The 20,937-nt window shown below is 50.7% G+C and overlaps 1 protein-coding gene across 3 annotated transcripts in view; it reads right to left on the bottom strand.

Moving 5' to 3' along the window:
* The window catches only part of mei-41 (meiotic 41), a 641,172-nt gene that overhangs the window by 63,616 nt on the left and 556,619 nt on the right, over positions 1-20,937 (bottom strand). For all 3 annotated transcript variants that reach the window (XM_045729178.2, XM_045729176.2, XM_045729177.2), the window contains 3 exons: positions 16,029-16,186; positions 8,368-8,491; positions 1,014-1,121 (listed from right to left, as the gene is read on the bottom strand). In XM_045729178.2, the coding sequence (XP_045585134.2) occupies positions 1,014-1,121; positions 8,368-8,491; positions 16,029-16,186 (390 nt within the window). The remainder of the gene's footprint in view (positions 1-1,013; positions 1,122-8,367; positions 8,492-16,028; positions 16,187-20,937) is intronic.

A 20,937-nucleotide genomic window follows, 5' to 3' on the forward strand; every position in this document is an offset into this window, starting at 1 on the left:
AACGCACTCACGTACACCCTTGGCTTTAGTACTTGTAGGTTGTATGTAGCCAAGCTTGTAAAGCATAAGGTAGTATTGAAAAGATTACAGGAAAAGATCAATTTGTAAGGTAGTCTTGAAAAGATCGCTTTGTATGGTCCCACACAGGAAGAGATTCAGCTTGCCTCAAAGAGTGTCCGTCAGTTAGGAAGAGATTCAGATATTCTTGAAAATATCTATGGAAAACACTACCATGGAAGCTGCTAACACTGTTCATCTATGCTACTTGTATCAGATGCATCATCACTGAACGCAGAAAACGATTCATCTATGTATCATCTAAATAAATTGTAGATAGCATAGGATTGCAAGGGTGACGCTCAGAGCTACAACTGGATACTCTCGCTGTATCGTCCTCATAGGTGCTTTATCTCTTGCATCCGACCTTTGTGTTAGGTCCTTATTGCACCTAGCTTCACCAATATTATGACCCTTTATGTTCTTCAAACAATAAGGTTTGAATTTCACCAACAGAGCGTTATCTTTCAACACTGCTTTGGACAGGTGTTTGGGAGCCAGAGGCGCGTGCGCCACCCATAGTTGCTTATTCAGTATTAACCCAGCCAGCAGCCCTAGGGCATTCTGGGAATTTTTTCCAAGATGGCTGCCTCTCACTGGAGGTCCTAAGAGTCCATTTCGTACACAACCAACCTTGTACACATTTAGAATTGGTACCAAAAAATCAAAGTTTTCTCGGTTGGCGCAGTTTCCCGCTGACCGAGAATACTCGGTTGGTGCAGTTTCCCGCTGACCGAGAATATTCGGTTGGCGCAGTTAAGTGGTTAAACAACTTTAAAATTATTTAAACCTTTAAAATTAACAACTTAACACTTCATTACAACTAACACATCCTACCACTTGCTTTTAAACTTAATAGATCAAAACTTGTATTCAAATACCAGTTGTTTTCACCCAAACATTCAAATGCAAGATTAATCATTGCAGTAGTTATTTACTGTACTGTTAAAACTTACGTAGGTTCTGATATGAAGATCTCGTTTCCTGGATTCTGGATCTCGCAAAAGACATCGGTTGGCAAAATTATTGAATTCCATTAATCGACAATCTTTCCGTAAATCATCCTGAAAACACAAATTTATTGTTTTATTCATATAAAATATGACATGTCTAGTATAATGCTGTCTGATGATGGGCAACATTTTGAAAATCATATTTTCTTGGTAGAGTCTTTCTTCACCTTTCTTCAAGAGATAGAGACTGAACCCAAAGACAATGAGTCACATCGATACCTCTACTATCACCCTACATATACCACCCTACTTGTCTAACACCTTCCAACTGTGAGTATGGAGGAGGGAAATCTTAAGGAAATGAAGGGACTCAGTCAAACCAAGACCCAGAGACACCACCTTTAACCCTTAAACTGTGTAACACAGTCAGGGGTGTTTTTCATTAACCCCCAGTACTGTGCAGCCTTCACATGAGACCCTCCCGATGAATGCAAAAAAAAAAAAAAAATATAAAATAAAGCCAGTGTTGAATGTAATGAAACCCCCTTTTCTGGGGATAGTTCCGGAGGCTCCCTGAAGGTATCCAAACTGGGGGGTCATCAATCACATGGAGTTCTTTGCCTACCGAAGACCACAAACCAGAACCTGGCCCCCCTCAGAGAGGCACAGGGAGCAATGGGGTATGAGCACTCTACATGTAAGCTATTTTCATATTCTGCCATCAATCGGGGCAGTAGCTCAGAAAAAATAGGCTTTCCAAAACAAATAACTAGCTGGTAAAAAACAAGCAGCTGCCCAAAAAACCAGCGTTGAATGTAATGAAACTCCATTTTTTGGGTGAGTTCCGGAGACTCCTTGGAGCTATCCAGGCTGATATGCATATCCCTAACTTGGCATCAGTCGATGTGGGTGGAGTTCTAGGCCTACCGGGGACCACGAGCCAGAACCTGGTCCCCTCACAGAGGCACGAGGAGCAATGGCCCATAGAAATGCACATGTGATTTGGAGCATTCTATATCTGCCATCGACCAGGACAGGACCTCATTACCAACTAAATCCTGTGCCGAATCCGAAACTCTCAGACGTTTAGGAGCCGAGCACAGGGGGGGGGGGGGAGGTGCAGGATGAACCACAGGGGAAGGACCAGAGAGTGCGGAAGGAGTTAAAGTTGAAGCGACTAACGCCCCCAGGTCCGGGTCCCTAAAACCAAAACAGGGCAGCCTCGAAGCATCTGGGTGGGAAACCAACCTAGCGCGTTGTAGTAACCTAAACCTAACATGCAACGCGGATACTGCCTGTATCCTAACAGGAACATTCCTCAGAATAAAACTGTAGCACAGGTAGAGAACACGATTCGCAAGACTCCGGGGTCAAAGGTGTTGTTGACCCAACAGGCAGCATGACTGAGGCAAAACAGGTGACTGTCACCCTGAGACAAGGGCAAACAGCAACTTTCAAACCTGCACAGGGCAGGCTGGAACTCGGAAGACGCATCCATGGGTCCACCAAGCCCCGACAAGAGTTTCCAGGGCCCGTAGGGTAACAACTACGGGAATCCCGGGCAAGGTGTTGCTAACCAGTTAAAAAACCCAAACTAACAAGGGGTAGATGATGACACTGAAACCCGCGTGACATGTACAAGCACTGGGGCCTGGCAGAGGACCACCAAAACAGTATCCTTGAGGTGGTTAACTTGAGGTGCTTCCGGGGCTTAGCGTCCCCGCGGCCCGGTCGTCAACCAAGCCTTCTAGGGGAATTATAGGCCTCCTATCGGGGGAACTATAGGCCCACGTGGCAGAACCCCCACCAGACAAACAAAAATAAAACACAAGAAAAACCCCGCAAAAGTACACCGTCCCCAGAGGCAACAGGAACCGGTCGCCGCTTAAATGGCAAGTTGCGCAACACCTTGATGCCCTAACCAGCACAACACCATTCCTGACCCAAGACTAAACAAAGGCCCCAAGCCCCAGCTGGCCCCAAGGGCGAGGCAAATGCCGAGCAGCAAGAACCCCTACAGGAGCGGTTCCCGAACACCCCAGGGAAGATAACCCTGTCACGCAGGGGCAGTACTCACAGGGTGCTTAGGGAAGGAAGCCCCTAAGTACATGCAGCCCCGGCACTGACGAAGTACTCCTGGCCACCACACACCACACTAAAACAGCAGAGAACACCACACAAGGCAAAACACCTCCCAGGAATTTGAGGCCAGAGAAGCATCTATCCCGGTTGACACTAGCTTACGAACTGAAGGCAACCGGCGCAGTGAGGTCCGGGGCCCTCCCGCCCTCTCTCGGGGAGGCGAGGGCTGCATGGACAACTGGCGCGGCATTAAATTGTGATAATTGCTTGTTTGCTTGTTTCCTTGGGATTGTAGGGAGTTCTCTACCTCTGTTCGGTTTTTGTTTTAGTTTTTACAATGGGGTTTGTTTTGTTATGCCTACATTTCTGGGTGCCTAACCCCAGTCAATGGCAGATAAGGAAAAACCCCAACTACAACGGGGTTTTCCAGGGCCATTGCTTCCTGAAACCTCTCTGAAGGGGCCAGGTTCTGGCCCTGGTTCCTGGTAGGTCTGAACTCCATTGCTAATGTCCTGGTCAAATATAACATACATTAGCCCGATAAGCTCCAGGGAGCCATAGGGGCTACCCACAGAAAACCCAGGGGTTTAGACGGGACAAGCTCAGAATGAACTGCAGGTCCGCACAGTCCCGTTTTAGAGCTGGAAACAGGCAGGAAACCCATCTGAGGATCATCGTCGTTTCGACCACGCCCAAACGCACCCACTCTAAGATGACCCAACAGAGTTCAGAAGAGACCTGCCCTGCCAGCCCTGAACCTCCTGAAAGAGGAGGAGCCACCACAGACCGCGAGAAACGACCCGAAAACCCCACAAATCGTGGGACCAGGCATGTGAGAACAGAGGAAGCCTCCCACCCATTGCCCCGTCAATGGGGCGTACTGCGAAAGGGCAGATGCCCCTTACGAAAACTTGACCTGCGCACAGAGGGAGCACCTCACTGACCAGACGCAGCCAGGACCCACCTCGACGGGCGGAACCGCGGGCCCTGGCACGAGCCCTTCGGGAGGAACCCATCGCACCTGTGGCCCATCTTAATGGGTGGAACCACTGGCCCTGGCTTGACCCCTTCGGGAGGAACCCACCCTGGACCCCCGGAGAACCAAAAGGTCTGGCATCAGGTGGCAGCTAGAAGAAGCCGCCTGCATATACTGTTTAACCGCAGAAGCAGCAAACAGCAAAGGACAAAATGGCGAAGACAATCTAAGAGCCAGGGCCCAAGTGGATTCCAAGGAGGAAGTGATCACCACCTGCTGTCACACGAGGCGCGCAGCACAAACCTGCAACAGTGCGTCCCACAGGATTGGCGCAAACAGCTTCAAAAGGGCAGATGACGCACAAACAGCCTAGACCAAGGCGCTAGACCCAGGAATGCCTCAAGTGCTTCTACATCCTCTGTAAGCCAATCTGAAGATAGCTGAATGAGGGAAAAGAAGCGCAGGACCGAAGCCAATGAGCCCTGTGTGCGCAAGTCCTCAGCCACAAGCGCTGCCAACAAGGAGGAAACCTGTACGTGAAGCTGAACTGCGCCAACATCCTGAACCGGAGCGAAAAGGCACTCATTAAGGTGCGCAAAGTCACCCCCCCCGGTAAACCTGGACCACAGTCAACGCCTCGCGCCACTCCAGCGTGCGGTTATGACAGAAGGTATCCCACGCATCCAGCAAAAACAAAGGGCAGTCTGCTAGCCAGGACGACTCCGGAACCTCATAACAAACCCAGTATGGAGACGAAGACCCAAACGTAAAGGAAGACGGATTCATTATAGAGGCATAATCTGGGTCGCGCAGGAGGTAAGCCGCAATGGCCGCTCAAACCTCAGGTGGAGAGATGCGGGAAGCCAAAAACCTCCGGAAGGGCGGAACCGAAGGACCTGCAGGGATACAGAACTGAACATGGGAGAGGAGCCGAACCCAAATCCAAATCGTACGCAGAGGGGGGAAGGAAAACCCCACTCCTTGTAACAGCAAGCCCCGCTCGGAGGGTCGGAAAACCCAGACGGGGTCAAAAGGAGCCAAAGACCCCAAGTCAGCTCCTCCCCAACACCGGGAACCTCCACGTCAGGCCCCGGGGCTGAGTCGTCCTCCAAAGCCCTGGCCTCACAAGGAAAAGCTAGGGCAGCTGGAATAGCAGGAAGAGGATGGACCCACTGGTCAGACCTCGGAGCTACGGCTGGAGGAACTGACTCAAATGCCTCCGCAACCACCCAGGAAGGGGCAACCCCTGAAACTGCCAGTCTCAGAAACCTCTGAGCCCTGCCCCGACCCCGAAGCCCTCAGATGCTTAGGAGCCAAAAGCAGGAAGAGGGGAAGGGACCGAATGAACCACAGCAGGGGAAGAACGAGGGGGCGCAGACGGAACCAAGGCCGAAGCAACCAACACCCCCAAGTCTGGGTCCCTATAAAAATATGGGGAAGCAACGAACCTAGCGCATTGCACCAACCTAAACCTGTCCTGCATTGTGCGAGCTGCCTGCACCCGAATAATATCATCATCAAGTGGGTGAACTGAGTCACATACAAGTATCAAAGCTCACGGGACTCTGGGTCGAATGTGTCACCGACCCAACAGGCAGCATGACGGAGGCAAAAACAATGAGCGTCACCCTGAGACAAGGGGACAAAGCAACCCTCAAACTCGCAAAATGCGAGAGGAGACTCAGGAGTCACTCATCCATTGGACCCGAGCGCCCCACGGGGTTTTCCAGGGCCCCTAGACTGGGTCTGCTAAGGGTATCCCAGGCAGGGTACTGCTATCCAATGCCCAAACTACCAATCAACACTGCTAAAGCTGAACCCTCGGGACGTGTCCACTCACGAGGGCGAAGCAGGGGAGTACCACCAAACACAAACAACCCTAATATAAAGGGAAAGGGAAACCAAGGCAGACCCCCCCCACTGCCAGGCAAAAACAAAAAGAAAAGAAAAACCTTGCAAGAGGACAACATACCCAGAGGGAACAGAACCGGCAGCTGTTATAGGTGAACACTAGCAACGCAGTACCCTACGCTGCTACCAGTGCAAAAACTACCACTTACCCCAAGGCAAACTAGGGAGGCATCCCCCAACACTCAGGGCGGTCCATCGCGAAGCAGCGAAAGACCATCAGAGGTAGACCCAAGGTGACTTGTGGAAGGTAACCCCAAGCCCCTAGGGCGGTACTTACAGGGCACTTACGGAAGTTTGCCCTAAGTGCATGCAGCCCGAGTAACCTGGAATATTTCTCCCAGCTCACACACCACCGAAGAGAAGTACTGAACCCAGGCACAGCACCCAAGAGAATCTGGAGCTGGAGCCACAATGACTAAACCTTATCCCATCAGCTGAGGAACTGAAGGTGTGGATCGCTGGTGCAGGGGTCTGGGGCTCCCCCTTCCCCCCACCCGGGGAGGGGGGAGCTGTGCAGACATGCTGCATGGCTCATGTGACATGCTTGTTAGTTTTCCCATGGGGAAGTTCTGTCCACTTGTTTCGTTATTTTCGTTGGTTTCACCAGAATACGGGTTTGCTTTGAGGCGCTTACCTTTCTGGGTGCCTATCCCGGTCGATGGCAGATATAGAGTGCTCCAAAATAACACGTGCATTCCTATAAGCCATTGCTCCTCGTGCCTCTCTGAGGAGACCAGGTTCTGGCCGTGGTCCCCGGGTTAGGGGCCTCGTAGCCTGGTGGAGAGCGCGCAGGACTCGTAATTCTGTGGCGTGGGTTCGATTCCCGCACGAGGCAGAAACAAATGGGCAAAGTTTTTTTCACCCTGAATGCCCCTGTTACCTAGCAGTAAATAGGTACCTGGGAGTTAGTCAGCTGTCACGGGCTGCTTCCTGGGGGTGGAGGCCTGGTCGAGGACCGGGCCGCGGGGACACTAAAAGCCCCGAAATCATCTCAAGATAACCCGGTAGGCCTAGAACTCCACCCACATCGACTGATGCCAAATGTTAGAACTATCCCTATCAGTCTGGATAGCTCCGGGAAGCTGTAGGGGCTCCCCCCAGAAAATCAGCGTTCAGCATAATGAAACAACAATCTCTGGGTGAGCCCAGTAGTTCACTGGGCTATACTTATATAGTACCATCTACATACTAGGTTACATCTGCCATGAAGTACTATAGGCTTACCGGGGACCAATGCCAGAACCTGGATTCTCTCACAGAGGCAGAGGACGCAGTGACATATTTATGTCACCATTGGGAAAGGCAACCAGAAAGTCATGATGTCAAAACCAACTTAAGAGTTTTGACAGGTTGTCAGTCAGGTGGTTCAGTGTCATGCTCTCCAGAGGTGGGGGTTTTGTACTTTTGGTGTTGGTGGTTGGTTGGTTTGTTGCAGCTGGCTCCTTTTTTTCTGGTGAAGAATGAGTCAGTCGCTTCCAGAGCGATCCTTTAGTCATTGATGCCTAGTTGGTTCGGCTGAGGGTGCATCATGTGTGGTGTCCGGTGGCAGCTTTCTGCCACTACCTTCGTGCCAGTGATTTTGCCTCAGTGGATGCCTTGTGGGTTGAGCCTATTACCTTGCTCCCCCTGTTCCAAGGCTCGTCTTTCTTAGGTTGTCGGCAGTGTTATTAAGTCTAGCTAGCCTACTGTCTACTCTCATGGCCATGATATCAGGACATATGCTGCTGTTGACAGTGTTTGCAAATATGTCCCGTGTTGAATATTGAGCATGGGAGTTTTAGAGGTTATACAGGGTTCTGGTGCTGGTATCTTGTAAATGTTCCTGGGCCACAGCACTTCTATGTGGCTTAGGGTGGTGTCCCCGGCTGTGCGTCTCCTCTTCGTCCTCTAATAGATGTAGCTCGGTTGAAGGCAATGTGCAATGGCAAGTGTACAAATGCTAACATGAAATTGGAAAGTTAATTACATTAACTAAGGTTACATTAAGGCAACAACAACCGAGCAAGCCAACAGACCATTAGTAAGCGAATTCATTTGCCATTAACCTGTTGATGCCATGGTAGAGTTCAGAAAGGCATTGAGCTTTAATAATTTAACTTTTGTTAATAATATTGGGCAAGAATGAGCATTCTCCAATGACTACTGATCATACAGGGATTATTTGAAAAGTTTCATGTGGCACTGGTCCTTGAGTCATCATGCCTGGCTGTAGCACAATCCTGTTCTGAGACACTGAAATTCTAACCATATAGAGCAGCTCAGAAAGGAGGTATTTATGCAAAGTGGTAAACAAGTTTCATATATTAAATGAAGAATTAAAGAGATCCTTTTATGCATTAAAAATAAAATAGCTTTAGATACACACTATAGAACAGCAAAGATCTTTACCTTCGGCTTGCACATCATGATATAATGTTTGCCATTAGAGCCACGCAATGTAATCTTCTTGGGAAGTTGCAAGGATTGCATGATCTCAACATGGTCCTCTATACTACACAAATAAACTGCTTCCCTGTAAATATCAAATATAACATAATAACCAGCTCAATAATGATCATGATTAAGGTCTCCTTAACTAAATACATACAGTAATGTCAATTTTTTATTTTATTCAATAAAAATATGAAAAGATTTTGATGAGATTAATAAAGTACAAAATCAAACAATTTTGTGTTAATCCTCTAACGTTGCAAGGTATAATGATGCATTGTCTCTCATGCACAAGAAAAAAAATCTGATTTGTTTTTTCTCGGAGAAGCCCCCTTGTGACTCCCTAAGGCTACTATCCTTGATAGTGTGGCAACTACTAGGTTGCATCAGCTGTGGAATTCCATAGGCTTACTGGAGCACCAGAAGCTGGCCCCGTCACAGAGGCACAAGGAGACGTGGCATTTATTATTTATTTATGTCACCACCGGGAAAGTTTTGTCTTGTTGCATCACGATTGCATCGAGACAACACAGACCACTGTTGGCTTGAACAGAAGCTGCAACCTCAAGTAATGCCAAAAGAACTTCTCCATCTATGTCAACAAGCTATTGAAATCTCTCCAAATTAGCACATGCTTGTTCATCCCACCTTTCCCATTTGTTTGTGGGAGGGGAGGAAGGAGGGGAATGAGGGCCCAAGGCCAGGCTTAACTTGTGAGAGCTTGGTCCAACAGGCTGTTGCTTCTGGGGGGAGCCCCATTGGCTCTGGAGTTATCCAGGCTGAAATGGCATATTAGTTTTCTAGCATCAAAGTGCATGGAATTCTTGCCTACCAGGGACCATGAGCCAGAACCTGGCCCCCTAAGAGAAGCATGAGGAGTAATGGCCTATAGAAACCCATGTGTAGTTGGAAGCATTCTATGTGTCACTGACCGGGTATGGCACCCAGAAAGGTAGGCACCCCAAAACAAATCCGTATTCTGGTGAAAATATTGCTACCGAAAGCCGAACGAGTGGACAGAACTCCTCAAATGAAATTAGCAAACGAGCATGACGTCATCACGTTGCTGCGCCACTGTCTGTGCAACCTCCCCCTCCCCGGGAGGGGGAAAGGGGAGCCCCAAACCCTTGAAGCGGTGATCCACCCTTCTGTTCTTGGCTGATGTGAGACTGGCAGGTCATGTGCCTCTGGCTCCAGATTTTGTCTCAGTTTCTGTGCCTTGTGGTGCGGTTATGTCTACAGTTGGTGAGCAAGCAAGGAATCATACTCTTCAGTACTTGGGCTGCATGCGCCTAGGGTTTCCTTCCCTAAGTGCCCTGTAAGTATTGCCCTTGGGGCATGGGGCCACCTTCCACAAGTCACCTTGGGGTCTACCTCCGATGTGTCTTTTGCTGCTTGATGATTGACCGCCCTTGTCAGCTAGGGTTTTGTATATTTTTGTTTACCTCTGGGTAGGGGGTTATCGTCACTGGTAGGGACGCAGGGTACAGCGTAGCTAGTTGTCACCTCTCATAGAGGCTGGCTCTGTCCCACCTGGGCACGTTGTCCTCTTGTGGGGTTTATACTTTTTTTTTTTCTCTGACTAGTGGAGGGTCTGCCCCTTGTTTGGCTGTACCCTTTTGTTCTTGGTGACTCCCCACTTTGCTCCGGTGAGTGTACATGTCCCGAGGGTGCAGGTTTTAGAAGTTTGCTTGGTAGTTTTGGGCGTCAGTTAGCTGTACCCTGCCTGGGCTTCCCGTAGTGGACTACCATGACTAAGGAACTTGGGAAACCTCGTGGGGGCTGTGGTCCGATGGATACGACCCCTGAGTCCCCTCTCGCCTTGTGCAAGGCGGATGTTTGCTGTCCCCTTGTCTCTGGGTGAGTCACCAGTGGTGTCTCTGTCGTGCTGCCTGTCGGGTCAGTGCTTCTTTTGACCCAGAGTCATGCGACGTTGTTATACGAACTTTCTCCAGTTCACCCTAGCTTCTGTTCATGATTTGAGGGTGCAGGCAGGTGTGGTGTTGCATGCTAGGCTTAGGATGCTGCAACATGATAGGTTCCCTGCTTTCTTGAATGCCCCAAGACTGCCCCATTGTGGTTCTGGGGACCTGGACTTGGGGGTGGGAGTCGCTTTGGCCTTGGTTCCGTTCGCCCCTCCCCGGAGTTGGGGCAGGGTCTAGCTGGAGTTGAGACTCGGGAGGTCTTGGGGAAGTCTCCTTCCGGGGTGGTGGTGGAGGTATTCGAGCCGGGTCCTCCAGCCGGAGCTACTGGGTGTGACCAGAGACCCCCTTTCATTCCTGCTTTTTCGGCTGCTACTGCCTTTTCTTTAGAGGCGGGGAGGTTTGGAGGATGGCTCAGCCCCGCATCCTTTGGGTGAGGTTCGCGGGGTGAGGGAGGGATTGACTTGGGGGCCTTAGGGCTTCATTGGACCCCGCCTGGGATTTTGTTTCCTCGGAGCGGGGCTTGGTGTTACGAGGCAGGGGATTCTCTTTCGCTCCTTTCTCGTACGAATTGGGTTGGGCGTCTACCCCTTCCTGGGTTCAGTTCTGTGGTCCCGTGGGTTTTTTGGTCTTGTTCTTCCGGAAGTTTTTGACATCCCGTGTCCCTTTCTATGTGGTGCGGGTAGCCCAGGGACCAGATTCACGAAAGCACTTACGCAAGCACTTACGAACCTGTACATCTTTTCTCAATCTTTGGCAGCTTTGTTTCCAATTATTAAACAGTTAATGAGCTCCGAAGCACCAGGAGGCTGTTTATAACAATAACAACAGTTGAATGGGAAGTTTTCATGCTTGTAAACTGTTTAATAAATGTAACCAAAGCCGTCTAAGATTGAGGAAAGATGTACACGTTCATAAGTGCTTGCGTAAGTGCTTTCGTGAATCTGGCCCCTGGCGGCTTACCATCTGCGCATTCCGGATTATGTTTTTGTACTGGATCCTCAATCCCTCATGTATGGATCTTTGTGTCCTTACTGGGGTCGTTATGAAGTTCCAGGGTTGTCCTGGTTAGCAGACTGGCCTCTCTTCTCATTGGAGGCTTGGCATACGTTCTGTCGATCCCGCACGCTTGAGTGGAGGGAGGCTCAGACAGCATTGCAAGTTCTTCTGGACAGGGGGGGGGGGGCCGAATTTGAGCATTTCTTTGCATGCTTGTTCACCCCTGACCTCGGCGGGATGTTGGAGTGATGCAGCTTCATGTGCAGGTTCCTTGCCTTCGACTGCTTAATCGCGGAGGAATTGCACATGCGGGGCGTGTTGGCTTCAGCCCTGCGTTTCTTCTCCCTCCTTGTGCCATCCTTGGACTAGCTTGAGGTGAATGGTGCTTAAGGCCGCCTCTGGGTCTGGTGGGTTTCCCTCGGCGGTGCGTGCACTGTCTGCACTGTTCGCGCTGCTTCTGAGGGATGAGGTTTCGCATTTTTTTATTCTCAACGCGTGTGTCGGCAGGTGGTGCTCGCTTCTTCCTTGGAATCCACTTAGGCCCTGGTTCTTCGGCTGTGTTCGCCCTTTTGTCTGTTGGTATTTGCTGAGTCTGTGGTTGTGTAGTATCTGCAGGCAGCTTCGGCTCGTTGTCGTCTTATGTTGGATTTGTTAGTCCTCGGGAGTACTCATGGGGGGCCTTCCCTGCAGGGTCATGCCAGGGCTCAGGGTTCTTCCTGTCGTGGTAGGCCAGTGGTGCCAGATTCGGTTTGCATCTGGCACCTCGCATTTTCACACCCCCTCACTCAGATCGTGGTGGCCTGCCTGCATCTGTTAGGTGTTTGGGTCCTGACCTCCTCGACGACAGGCTGGTGTGGGCTCCCAGCCAGTCCACGTCTCTGCTTGCCGGGAATCTGGTTCTTCCCAGCTCGCCGAAATCGGGTTCCTGGAGGACTGGCAGATGTCCCATCTGGTTCTCTCTCAGGTTCGGTCCTCGCTGGGTCTTGTGTGAGACATTCGGACGCTTCCTTGTCTTTTCCTCCGGCGGCTCTGCTTCTGCTGCATTCCCACCTTCGCCTGTTTTTGGAGGGATCCCGGGTCCCGTGGCGGTTGCTAGGGGGTTTTGTGTGAGAGCCTGGACTTTGCCATGATGGTCTACCTGCTGGGTTGGGTTTGGCTTCGTTGGCTGTTCTGGTTCCTTTGGAGACGTTCCTTCTGCCTCTCTTGCAACCGCTGGGTTCAGACTCCGGGGGTTTTGCGTCGGTTGCTGCGTCGCCCGATTCCTCTTCGGCCTTTTTGAGATTCAGTGCCTTGGCGCCTATCCGAGCCCTCGCTCGATGTGTTCACGGATGCGTCATCTCTGGGCTGGGGCTTTGTGACCAGTGCTCACCAGGCCAGCCAGGGACGGTGGGGTCTGTTCTTCCGTCGGGCTCACGTCACGGTGCGGGAGTTCGCTGCTATGTGGTAGTCATTCCGGATGGCTCCTTGGTGGCTGGTCCAGTCTTGGTTTAGGCGCTGCTTGCTCGGTCCGAACCCGAGGGTCTTCCCGCGGCTCCACCTTTTTCAGCCGATTGGTCCAGCCTGGTACGTGGCTGGTTCGTTCTTCTCCTCGAGTCTTTGTATCTGGGTTTTCTGACTCGTGTCTATCATCTACCTGTATGGGGTACAGGTGGCTTCTTTGCTGGTTCCCACCTGCTTGCTTCATCTTGGCAGCAGTATGAAGTTGCATGGCAGTCCTTCCGTTTTTCCGATCTCTGCATAGGTGTACTTCGGTCTATAATTGGGTTGTCTTATCCTACCTTTCGTGGTTGTTTCAGGACCGTCATCTTCTGCCGAATTCTGTAGCTTTGTATTGTGCGGTGAAGGCGGAGCCACTACAGCTTGCGTTTCGTGTTGATGGTACTTTTGCTCCGTTCTGCAAGTTGTCTCGTGCGTTGTTTCACATTCGGCCTGCACATGCGCCACCCGAGATGTCCTGGTCGTTGGACATGGTGCTCTTTTCTCTCTTCTCCTAAGTTTGTAGTGGCCCTTTCGGTCCAAATTGTTTTTCTTAAGCTCTTTTTCCCTGTTGGCGTTGGCCTCTGGGGGTCGGGTCAGGGAGCTTCAAGCTCTTCTCTGGTGCAGGGGTTATCTGCTCTATTGGTCTTGGTGGTAGGTTTGTTCGTTTAGCAATATTTTCACCAGAATAGGAGTTTGTTATGGGGCGTATGCCCCAAAACAAGGGTATGGGTATGCCACCTTTCTGGGTGGCATACCCAGTCGATAGAAGACACAGAATGCTTCAAACCACATGGGGTATTCTATAGGCTATTGCTCCTCGTGCCTCTCTGAGGGGGCCAGGTTCTGGCTTATGGTCCCCGGTAGGCAAGAACTCCATGCACATTGACTGATGCCAGATAGCTAATATATCCATATCACCCTGGATAGCTACGGAGAGCCTTCGAGTCTCACACCCAGAAAATGGCATTTCATTACAATCAACACTGTTTTTTTCTTGAAGATGTCCAGTTTTTCTGGCAACATTTTTTATACTCGCTGGGAGGATGTTGAACAACTGTGTACCTCTGAAGACCAAATCCACACGGGCCGTGATGAGGGTTCAAGGATCCGTGTAGAGTAGTGAAGTGTAGTGTAGTGTAGTGTAGTGTATCTCTGATGTTTATTCAGCGTCTCCGATTATGCTTATGGCACCCTTGATCTTCACTGGTTCTATTTTCCATTTTCTTCCATATCGTTCATTTCAATAAGTTATTTTACCGTGTAGATTTGGGACCTGGCCCTCCAGTATTTTTCCCGTGTATATTATTTGATATCTCTCTCGTCTCCTTTCTAGCGAGTACATTTGGAGAGCTTTGAGACGATCCCAATAATTTAGGTGCTTTATTGCGTCTATGTATGCTGTACATGTTCCCTGAACTCCCTCTATTTCCGTAATCTCTCCTGCTCTGAGGGGGAAAGTGAGTACTGCATGGTACTCAAGATGGGACAGCACAAGTGACTTGAATAGTACAACCATTGTGATGGGATCTCTGGATTTGAAAGTTCCCGTAAACCATCCTCTCATTTTTTCTGGCTGACGCAATATTTACACACTGCACTGCGCAGAGCACCTTAACACTTTCGCTTGGTAACGACTCAGCACTGCGTCGTTTTTTTAGTAGACCCATTTCCGGTAACGACGCAGCATTGCGTCGGCGACTTCGAGAGGGGCACGCCGCGGTATTGGATATTATATGCGTATACTCTTGTAGGGAATTTCATTGTGAATACATTGATACTAAAATGAAAGACCTAGGACCAGAATTGAAGTAACAAAGTTGAAAACAGTACACTCATTTTATTAACGATCACTGGGACTAGGCTCCGTCACTTTCTCTGTTTGCTGTGGGTGGTACGCCTGGCTTTTGGACTTTATATTTGCATATACTCCTGTAGGGAATTCTATTGCGAACACAATGTTACCAAAATGAAAGACCTAGGATGAGAATTGAGATGTCCAAAGTGAAGAGAGTGTACACATTTTATTGCTCTAGCCCGATTCTGGGAAATACGCTCTTACTTTCTCCCTTTCTCGCTGGGCTTTTGGGCTTTATATGTATTTAGTCTTGTAGAGAATTCTATTGCGAACACATTGATACCAAATTGAAAAACCTAGGATGAGAAATGAGATGACAAAGTGGAAACGAGTATACACTTTTCAGTATTACCTCGCTCTCTAATATAATGAGAGGCGCCTTGAGGGTGGCGCAGTGCTCTCTTTCTGGGCCACTGTCATCTTGTCGGCAGGTGGAGTGTGCTGCGTTTTTTTTTTACTTTATATGCATATACTCTTGTTGGGAATTCTATTGCGAACACAATGATACCAAAATGAAAGCCCTAGGATGGGAATTGAGGTGACAAGTGTGAAGAGAGTGTACACATTTTATCGCTCTTATGCGCTCCCGGGTAGCACGCACTCATTTTCTCTGTTTGTTGTGGATGGTACGCCGGGCTTTTGGATTTTAAATGTCTTTAGTTGTGTAGAGAATTCTATTGTGAACACAATGATACCAAATTGAAAAACCTTGGACGAGAATTGAGGTGACAAAGTTGAAAAGAGTATACACTCTTCAGAATTACCGCGCGCTCCCGTGAAACGCCGAGGCCCACCCGGGGTAGTGCAGATCTTGTGCTCGTGGTGTGCGAAAGTGTTAAGGCGCTCTGCACAGTGCAGTGGTTAAGGTCTTAATTTTTTGCATATTGTAGAATCTGAAATTTATTACTGACAAATATATTATTTCCTGTTATCCATTGAAAGAATACTTATGTTCGTAATTTTTCAGTGCCTTCTACTGAGGCAATAACATGCAGATTTTAGTAGATTTTAGTATCATGTGCAAAGGAAGGTACAAAGCTGAGATTTGTATTTTGTCTATCTCACATGAAGATGAAAAATATGAGAAGTCCAAGAACATTATCTTGGCGGTACAGAGCTTAATATATCTACAATTACAGCTTTTTGTTTACTGTTACTTGTGATCTGTTTGTAAGGAAATTTACCTCTGTTCTAGATATGTGACCTCACGGAGAGGTCACATATCATATCACTTTAGGCATTGTATGGTCACACTGATCATGCTGGACTTGAGTAATACAATATCTAGAACAGAGTTGGATGATGCCTAACGGAGTGAATGAGTAGTTAACAAAAAACACTTGATATAAACACACACAACTTACCGTGGATATGGATTGTGGGAGGATAGATCATCAAAAGACGTGGGAAGTGTTACTGACATTTGATGCTGAAGTGGTAAAATAATTTTTGCAAATGAACTGTCAGAAAGCAGGCGAGGAAGTCCACGAAGTAAGTTGTTCAGACTCACTTGAGGAACACCCTGTAAGTATTATACAAAAAACCAGCGTTGAATGTAATGAAACGCTATTTTCTGGGTGAGCCCCGTAGGCTCGCTGGAGCTTATCGGGCTAACGTTACTCTATTACTCCCTTATCTATCCATATCTCAACTATGGTATTTGTGCTTGGGGCTCTACTACCCAAATTCATTTACGTCCTCTAATTACTCAACACAAAGCTGCTATTAGGACAATATCCAACTCTGGCCCCAGACATCACTCGGTACCCCTACTCAAATCTCTGAATATGTTAGACATTAAGTCACTGCACATTCTCTCATGTGTATTATACATATATAAAACGCTAAACTGTAATGCCAATCCTGACCTCAAAAGCTTCATAGAAGGTTGTAACAGAACCCATGAGCACCACACCAGAAATAAATACAGTTTTGATATTCCTAGAGTACGACTTAATCAAACTAGAAATGCTCTACAAATCAAGGGACCCAGATTGTGGAATGACCTTCCCAACCATGTTAAAGACTGTACCTCTCTCAACCAGTTTAAGATAAAAATGAAGCTATACCTAATAAATTCCCTGTAACCTACCTTACCCCTCTATTGTCAACCAATGTCTGTTTTGTTTTTTAAAGAGCGCTGTTTGTCGACAGAATTGTATTTGTGCTGCTTTTTCAGCTATGTTTTCATTTCATGTTTTCATTTTACTCTTTATGCTCAATTAGTATTAAGCTTTAGTCATTTAAGTTTTTCATGCCCGAAATGCTTTGCGTAATAGTGGCTTTAGGCATTGTATGTACTAGCTCTATCTATAAGTCCACCAACCTTTGTAAAAAACCAGGGTTGAATGTAATGAAACGCCATTTTCTGGGTGAGTCCCGGAGGCTCCCCGGAGCTATCCCAGGCTGATATGCTAATGTCAGACTTTGGCATCACTCATGTGTATGGAGTTCTTAGTCCTACCGGGGACCACAGCCAGAACCGGGCCCCCTCAGAGAGGCAAGGGGAGCAATGGCCTATAGAAGCCCCCGTGTGGTTGGAAGCATTCTATGTCTGCCATCGACTGGAACAGGCACCCAGAAAGGTAAGCGCCTCAAAACAAACCTCTATTCTGGTTAAAATTGCTACCAAAAACCGAACTAGTGGATAGAACTCCCCAACCGAAAACAAGCAAACTAATGTGACGTCACACGCCGCCGCGCCGCTGTCTGCGCAGCTCCTCCCTCCCCGGGAGGGGGAAGGGGGAGCCCCAGACCCCCCGCGCCGGCTACCCACACCTCAGTTCTTGAGGCTGGATGTCAAAAACGCGAAAAACCGCCGACGGGAGGGAGGGAGGGATGCCGGGGAGCCTCCGGGACTCACCCAGAAAATGGCGTTTCATTACATTCAAAGCTGGTTTTCTGGGGGGAGCCCCGTCGGCTCCCCGGAGCTAACTACCCACAGACAGAAAAAGAGGGACTTACCCGGGAGGCGGTCGTCACTCACTCCTCAACTCGAAGCCGAGACAACTGGCTGCAACCGCCGACCCAAAGCAACACAGGCCTGACGAGGCCCAGGGACATTCACAAGGTAACGAGCAGCCAGGACCCTGTTCGACCGCCAAAATCCCCGCGCCCGAATATCAGACCAAGACATATTCCTAAAGACGGCAGCAAGAGCCGCGAACTTACGAATGTCATGGGCACGGGGATAGACCGCAGGCTGGCTGGACTTAATAACCCTGCGGACGACCTGAGAGACCCGAACCCACGAACAGGGAAGAAGGGAAACCGGATCAACCCACAGCGCGTCCCCGGACACAGAAGCTGTGGCGCGCAAATAACGGCGAAGCGCCGCAACCGGACACAAAACATGATGCACCCCCGGCCTGACCAACCAAGCATCACTACCCATGGACCCCTCCGGAACGCAGCAGTCTCATTCTTCGCCAGAAAAGAAGGAGACGGCTGCAAACGAACAAAACAATCACCACGACCAAAAGAGCAGAAACCCCTGCACCGGAGGAGAGCATGAAGCTCCCCTACCCGACCCCCAGAGGCCAAAGCCAACAAGAAAAGTGCCTTGGAAAAACAATCCTGGACCGAAGGGGCCACAACGAAACGAGGAGATGAAAGGAAAGCGAGCACTCTGTCCAAAGACCAGGACGGCTCAGGCGACGCATGAGCAGGCCGGAGGTGAAACAATGCACGAGACAGCTTGCGAAACGGCGCAGACGTAACATCGATACCGAAAGCAAGCTGAAGCGGCTCCGCCAGCGCCGCACGATACGAAGCGACAGTGTTTGGCATAAGATGACGGTCCTGAAACAACCACGAGAGGAAGGACAAGACCACCCGAACAGACAAGGAACTAACACGACGAAGACGCAAAAAGAAACGGAAGGACCGCCAGGAAACTTCATACTGCCGCCGAGAAGAAGCCCTCAGGTGGGACACCAACAAGGAGGCCACCTGATCACCATAGAGATGATGATAGACTCGAGTCAAAAAAACCATACGCGAAGACTCGAGGAGAAGATTGAACCAGCCACGTGACGTACCGGCCCGATCTGCTGAAAGAGGCGGAGCCGCGGGAAAACCCTCGGGTTCGGACTCCGAGCAACCAGCGCCTGAAACCAAGGCTGGGCCGGCTAACAAGGGGCCAGAAGGACAACTCTCCCCTGGTAAGTCTCCAAGCGAGTCAGGACCTAGAGCAACAGCCGAACCGGGGAAAGAGGTACAGGAACCCCCACCTCGACCAGTCTAGCCGAAAGGCATCGACCCCGACGGCCTCGCGATCGGGGAAGGGCGCCACATAAACGGGAAAACGCTGCGACCACGCCGACGCGAAGAGGTCCACTTCGGGGCGCCCGAACGTCTGGCAAAGCCAACGGAAGGACTCGTCGTCGACCGTCCACTCCGTGGAGAGGGGAACGAAGCGAGACAGGGCGTCGGCCAAGACGTTGGACACGCCCCGTACGTGAACCGCCAGGAGAGCCAAACCCCGAGAACTCAGCAGACGAGTCACCCGAAGCGACCAACCCCAAAGAGACAAGGACCGCATCGAACCCCCGCGGTTCAGGCAATGAACCACCGGAGAGCAGTCCGAATGGAGCCGAATCGTCGATCCGCGGGCCACCCGAATCCTCCCCAGAGCAAACCACACTGCCGCGAACTCCCGCACCGTGCTGTGAGCTCGACGGAAGGACGGATCCCAACGCCCCTGGCCGGCCTGGTGAGCACTGGTCACAAAACCCCAGCCGAGAGACGACGCATCCGTATACACATCGAGCAAGGGCTCGGGTAGGCGCCAAGGCACTGAACCCCGAAAAACCCAAAGAGGAAGCCGGTGATGCAGTAACCGACACAAGGCCCCCGGGGGTCGAACTCTGCGATCGCGAGAGAGGCAGAAGGGGGAACCCCGAAGGAACCAGAACAGCCGTCGAAGCCAAACTCGACCCGGCGGGTAGACCACCATCGCGAAGTTCAGGCTCCCGCACAGCCCCTCGAGCAACCGCCGGGTGACCCGAGGGCCCTCCAGAAACAGACGAAGGCGGGACCACAGCCACAGGAGAGACTCCGGAGGGAGAGACAAGGAGGCGGTTCGAGAGTCCCAAACGAGACCCAGCCAAGTCTGAACCTGAGAGGGAACCAGATGGGACTTCCTCCAGTTCACCAAGAACCCGAACCCGGCGAGCTGGGAAACAACTAAATCCCTGGCTAGCAAGCAAGCTGACTGGCTGGGAGCCCAAACCAGCCAGTCGTCGAGGTAGGCCAACACCCGAACACCTAGGAGACGCAAATGAGCCACCACAACCCGTGTAAGGCGTGTGAACACGCGAGATGCCAGGTTCAACCCGAACGGGAGACAACGAAAGCGGTAACTCAGACGCCCCACAACAAAACCGAGCCAGTCCCTGAACCGCGGATGAATCGGGACATGCCAATAAGCGTCCCGGAGGTCCAGGGACACCATCCAAGCTCCCGGCTCCAAGAGGAGCCGAACCTGAGACAGCGTAGTCATCCGAAAGGAGGGGCAATGAACCCAGGGGTTCAGACGGGACAAGTCCAGAATGAACCGCAGGTCCGCGCAGTCCCGTTTCGGAACCGGAAACAGACAGGAAACCCATCTGAGGGACGACGTCGTTTCGACGACGCCCAAGCGTACCCACTCCAAGACGACTCGACAGAGCGCAGGGGAAGAAACCTGCCCTGCCAGCCCCGACCCCCCAAAGGGGGGAGGGGCCACCCAACGCCACCGCAGGCCGCGAGACACGACCCGAAAGGCCCACGAATCGTGGGACCAGGCGCGGGCGAACAGTGCAAGCCGCCCCCCCATCGCCCTGTCAAGGGGGCAAACCGCGAAAGGGCCGGCGACCCTTACGAGACCCAGAACCCCGCACAGCGCGAACTCCGCGCCGACCAGACGAGGGAGGGTCCGCAGGAGAAGCCAACCCCGAACCTGACACCAGAGGCCAACCACGACGAGAGGAACCCCGAGCCCTGGCACGACCTTTCCGGGAAGACCCACCCCGGGACCCCCGGAAAACCAACAAGTCCGACATCGGACGACAAGCCACCGACGCAGCCTGAATAAACTGCGCCACGGCCGACTCCGCAAACAGGAGAGGACAAAAAGGTGAAGAACGCCTAAGAGCCAGAGCCCAAGCAGATTCCACGGAGGAACCCAGCACCGCCTGCCGACATGCGAGACGGGAAGCATAAAACAGGGAAACCGCATCCCGCAAAATCGGCGTGAACAGCTTCAACAAGGCAGCCGACGAATGCGCAGCC

The sequence above is a fragment of the Procambarus clarkii genome, chromosome 77, assembly GCF_040958095.1.
Source record: "Procambarus clarkii isolate CNS0578487 chromosome 77, FALCON_Pclarkii_2.0, whole genome shotgun sequence".
In the NCBI taxonomy this organism is placed as follows: Eukaryota; Metazoa; Arthropoda; class Malacostraca; order Decapoda; family Cambaridae; genus Procambarus; species Procambarus clarkii.